This window comes from Aureococcus anophagefferens (assembly GCF_000186865.1).
Source record: "Aureococcus anophagefferens unplaced genomic scaffold AURANscaffold_222, whole genome shotgun sequence".
NCBI lineage: Eukaryota > Pelagophyceae > Pelagomonadales > Pelagomonadaceae > Aureococcus > Aureococcus anophagefferens.
Genome location: NW_008705760.1, coordinates 3,616 through 7,876, shown reverse-complemented (window position 1 = coordinate 7,876; position 4,261 = coordinate 3,616). Strand labels below are relative to the sequence as shown.

At 71.0% G+C, this 4,261-nt stretch overlaps 1 protein-coding gene across 1 annotated transcript in view; it reads right to left on the bottom strand.

Moving 5' to 3' along the window:
• Positions 1-1,403: 1,403 nt before the first annotated feature.
• Positions 1,404-4,261, bottom strand: part of AURANDRAFT_68573 (hypothetical protein) — a gene marked incomplete at both ends in the record, with an annotated part of 4,687 nt that continues 1,829 nt past the window's right edge. Inside the window, 3 exons of the mRNA XM_009044273.1 lie at positions 1,404-1,967; positions 2,052-3,504; positions 3,852-4,219. Of these exons, the coding sequence (XP_009042521.1) occupies positions 1,404-1,967; positions 2,052-3,504; positions 3,852-4,219 (2,385 nt within the window). The remainder of the gene's footprint in view (positions 1,968-2,051; positions 3,505-3,851; positions 4,220-4,261) is intronic.

Below are 4,261 nucleotides of genomic sequence, written 5' to 3'. Positions count from 1 at the left end.
CTGCGGCGCGAGCTGCGCAACGTCGTGCTGAGCGCCTGGTCCGTGCGCCGGCGCGAGACGCTGCCCCTGGCGCTCTTCACGGACGTCGACGCCGCGGCCGTGCACGCCGCGACGCGCGCGCTCTTGGGTTCGACGGAGAAGCTCTTCGACGTCGTGCTGCCCGACGGCCTCGCGTCCTTCGAGCCGCGCGACGCGCGCGAGCGCGCGCTGCTCTTCGCCGACGGCGGCGCGGACGTCGTCGCCCGGCGGCGCGCGAAGCTCCGGTCGCGCCTCGGGCGCCTGCTGAACCTCGCGCGCAAGCCCTGGGACCTCACGCTCTTCGTCGACGACGACACGTTCTTCTGCGGCGGCGCGCGGCCCGCGCCGGGCAAGCGGACGCCCCTCTCGGCGCTCCTGCACCGCCTCGCGCGGTCCAAGGCCTACGACGTCCGCGCCGGCGTCGAGCGACGGGAGTGTTTTTTCGCGCGAATGTCGCCCGAAGACGCGAAACAATCCGACCTCGTCGCGCTTGGTAGGTCCGCGCCCACGTCTTCGCCCGCGGCGACGACGAGGCCGCGGCGCGCCACGCGGCGAAGGAGTGCGTCTGGCGCCGCGCGGAGCACGTCGACTTCTCGGCCGTGCTCGAGGCCGGCTGCGCCGAGGAGGCGCGCGCGGCGCCGAGCGCCTGCGGCGGCGCCCAGGGCGGCGCGCTCGCGCTCGGCGGCGGCGCGCGGTCGCGGGCCTTCGCCCGGGACTGGGCCGACGCGTACCTCGCGCACTGGGCTGTGTGGAAATCAACCACTGGTTTGGGACGTGCCGACCAAACTTTGAAATTCCCTAGCTCTGTCAAATCGAAGTCGATTCGGCTGATTTTTGGACGGATCGATTGCTCTCGTCGAGTCTTCGAAGCACAGCGAAAGTGCTCGTGGCAAAGCATTCGAATACGCGCACATTGAAGTCGGGTTGAAGATTTGATTTCCACACAGGCACTGGGCCGCGACGGCGCCGCTCGACGGCGCCGCGGAGCGCACGTTCGCCAGCGACCAGCGGCCGCTCCTGGACCTCATGGCGCGGCACTGCGGCGATCTGGGAGCGGGGGGAGCCTGGGCGAAGACGAAGCACCTGTGGACGCTGGGGCCCCTGCCGGAGACGATGAACGTGCGAAGCCTGGAAGGCCCCGCGTCGTGCGCGAGCCCGCTCTTCGGCCCGCTGCTCTTCATTCACCACAAGCGCTACGTCAACGGCGGCGGCGTGCGCGACGCGGCGGCGCGGCTCGACGGGCTCTGCGGCGCCGCGAGCCGGCCCGTCGACGACGGCGGCCGCTGCTGGCTCGGCCGGCGGCCGCGCGGCAACGCGTCCCGGGTGCGCTGCGGCTGGATGACGCCCAAGGGCGCCGCCGCGGGCGTCGAATTTTCCGATAAGTTTTAGAGCTCCGGACGCGAGGCCACGACGCGCGCCGCGGCGACGTTGCCGGAGTCGTCGGCCGCGCGGAGGTCGACGGCGCCGAACGCGGCCGGCGGCGCGCCGTGGAGGAGCTGCCAGGGCTCGTCGCCCCAGCGGAGACTCCAGGTCACGTCCGGCGCGATCCTGTCGAGGGTCGCGAGGTGCCAGCGGCCCGGGGACCAGGACACCTCGACGGCGCCCACGTTCCCGCGCGCGTCCGACGCGCCGCCGGAGAGGACGGCGACGCCGCCGACGACCGCCGCGGAGCTCAGCGTGACCGCCGGCGGCTCGTCGTCCACCGCATCGTGGACGAGCCGGAGGGTCGGGTCGAGCGTCGCGGGGAGGACGCCCATGTCCTGGAACACGTTCACCGTCAGCTGCTGCAGGTCGCGGTCGGGACCCCGCGCGTCCTCCTCGACGCGGATGTTGTACTTGTTCGCGCGCTGCGGGTCGTTGGCGTCGTGCGTGGCGTCCAGCGCCCAGGCCCACTGCACCGTGCCCGCCCCGAACGTCCACGCCTTCGAGGCCGGGTCTCGGAAATAGACCTACCAGATGTGTCGATTTCCCCTTCGTTGTCACGGTCAAAAATCTCTCTAAAATCGTCACGGCAAAAGGAAGCTGAAACGCACCAAATTGTGCGTCGCGGAGCCCGAGTCGAACGTCGCGCCGTGGTCCATGATGCACTGCACGTTGTCGACGGACGTCTCCGAGAGCTTCTGGAGCAAAGGCGGCGACGCGCCGTTGTCGACGACCTCGTCCCACTCGTGGCCCAGCACGCCGGCGAGCGCGACGCGCGTTTGTTTTCCCGTCCGCACGGCCGTGCCGCGCCACGCGCGGTGCGCGCCGAACCGCGCGCCGTCGAGGACGACGGGGTCGACGCGCTGCGCGTTGGCGGCGAACATGGTGCCCGTGAGCGCGTTCTCCGGCATCGCGCCCCGGGGGTTGACGGCCCGCGCGTCGCGGAACGTGCCCGTCCACTCGCCCGGCGCGTCGAGCTTCTCCAGCGACTGCGTCTCCTTGTAGATGACCATGGTCCGCGCGTCGCCCTTCGGGAAGCGCACGGCCCAGTAGGCCTCGTTCGCGCTCCAGAAATTCAGGTGCAAGCCCCTTGACCGCCAGCGCTCGAGGGCCTCGCGCTGCTCATAAGTCCAGTACTCGTCGTGCCCCACGGACACGTAGGCCCGGGAGCGCGAGAGGACGTCGTCCGCGGTCGCGGCATCCGCGAGATCCGCGCCCGCGCAGTAGTGGACGTCGTAGCCGTTCCTCTCCAGGAAGCGGATCGCCGCGAGCTCCGCCCCAAAGGGCGCGTTCACGCTCCGGTAGTCGCGCGTGATCACGGGCGTGTTCAGGCTCCGCTTGTAGGCCCGCTTCGTCGCGTGGCTCGGGTCCGACAGGTTCATGAATTGTTTGTCGAAGGGCTCGTGCAAAAAGGGATACGTGAAGGCGCCGTAGGTCGTGTAGCCGCCGTAGCCGTTGTACGCGTGCCACGTGAGGTCCGCGGTCTGGAACACGAGGTCGCCGCGTTTCCGCGACCGCACGACGAAGAACGCGAGCGCCGCGCGCGGCTCGCGGAGCCGGAAGCCGTCGCGGAGCGCGTTCTTCCCGCCGGCGCCGTAAGCGTGGGGCAGCGACCCGTCCGGCGGCAGGGCCGGGTCGCGGCCCGCGACGGCGTGCTGCAGGTCGACGGCCTTGGGCGACGCGTCGGCGCGCCAGCCGACGGCCTGATCGTCGAGGACCATGCGCGCAAAGTAGAGGCCCGACGTCGCGTCCGACGGGATCGCGAAGCTCGCGCCGACGGCCCAGGGCCCGCAGTCGTAGAGCGCCGTCGCCCGCTCCTCGAGGCACGGCGGCTGCGCGGCCGACAGCGCCGACGCGTCGGGCCGCAGCGCGAACTCGCCGACGCGCCGCGCGCCCTTGCCGCCGTAGTAGCCGAGGCGGAAGGCGTCCACGCGCCGCAGCCGCTCGCCGGCGTCGATCTTCATCTTGAGGTCGACGGTCTCGCCGGGCAGGGCCGACGACACCGTGATATAGCCGCGCACGGCGGGACAGCCGGCGCCGTTCACATCCCAGTGGTCCGACGCGCTGCCGGGCAGCAGGTTCTCCGCGACGATGTCGTTCGTTGCGGCAGCGGCGCGAAGCAGCGATGCGGCCAATATTGCAGCCCTCGATGCGCTCATAGCTCGCTCGATGTCGTTGGTTGCGGCAGCAATGCCGAGCAATGCGCCCAAAATTGCGGCCCTCGATGCGCTCATAACTCAGCCGCCGAGAAATGCAACTTGCCGGAAAGGTGGGTGCAACATGGTCGGTGGCAACCTGGTCAACTTGAAGAGTGGCTTACCCGAAGCAATGCGCGGAGGCCAACTTAGATTGACGCAGCGCTCTCGGTCTAGGCGCAGGTCATCGCGGGGACGGAGAACGTGGCCGCGTACAGCGGGATCGTGCAGGCGAGGTGCGTGGCCCGCGCCGCGCCGGGCGCGAGGAACGCGAGGTCGACGCGCTCGCCCGCGGCGCCGCGGACCGTGACGTGGACGCCCGCGTCGTCGTAGGCGATCGCCTCGACGCGGTCGTTGCTGACGGCGATCCACTTGGCCGTCTCGCCGAGGAACGCCCAGCCGTTGGGCAGCACGGGAGCGACGGTGTGGATCTCGAAGGTCCACTCGTCCGTCGGGGCGACGCGGAGGGGCCGGTCCCTCGAGAAGGCGACGGGCGCGTCCGTGGCGTTCGCCTCGAAGGCGACGAGGTCCCCGGCGCAGGGCGCCGGCGCGCCCCGGCAGAGCGCGTCCGGCGCCACGACGATCTTTTCCGTGGTGTTGGCGACGAAGAGGTAGCGGTAGTGGAG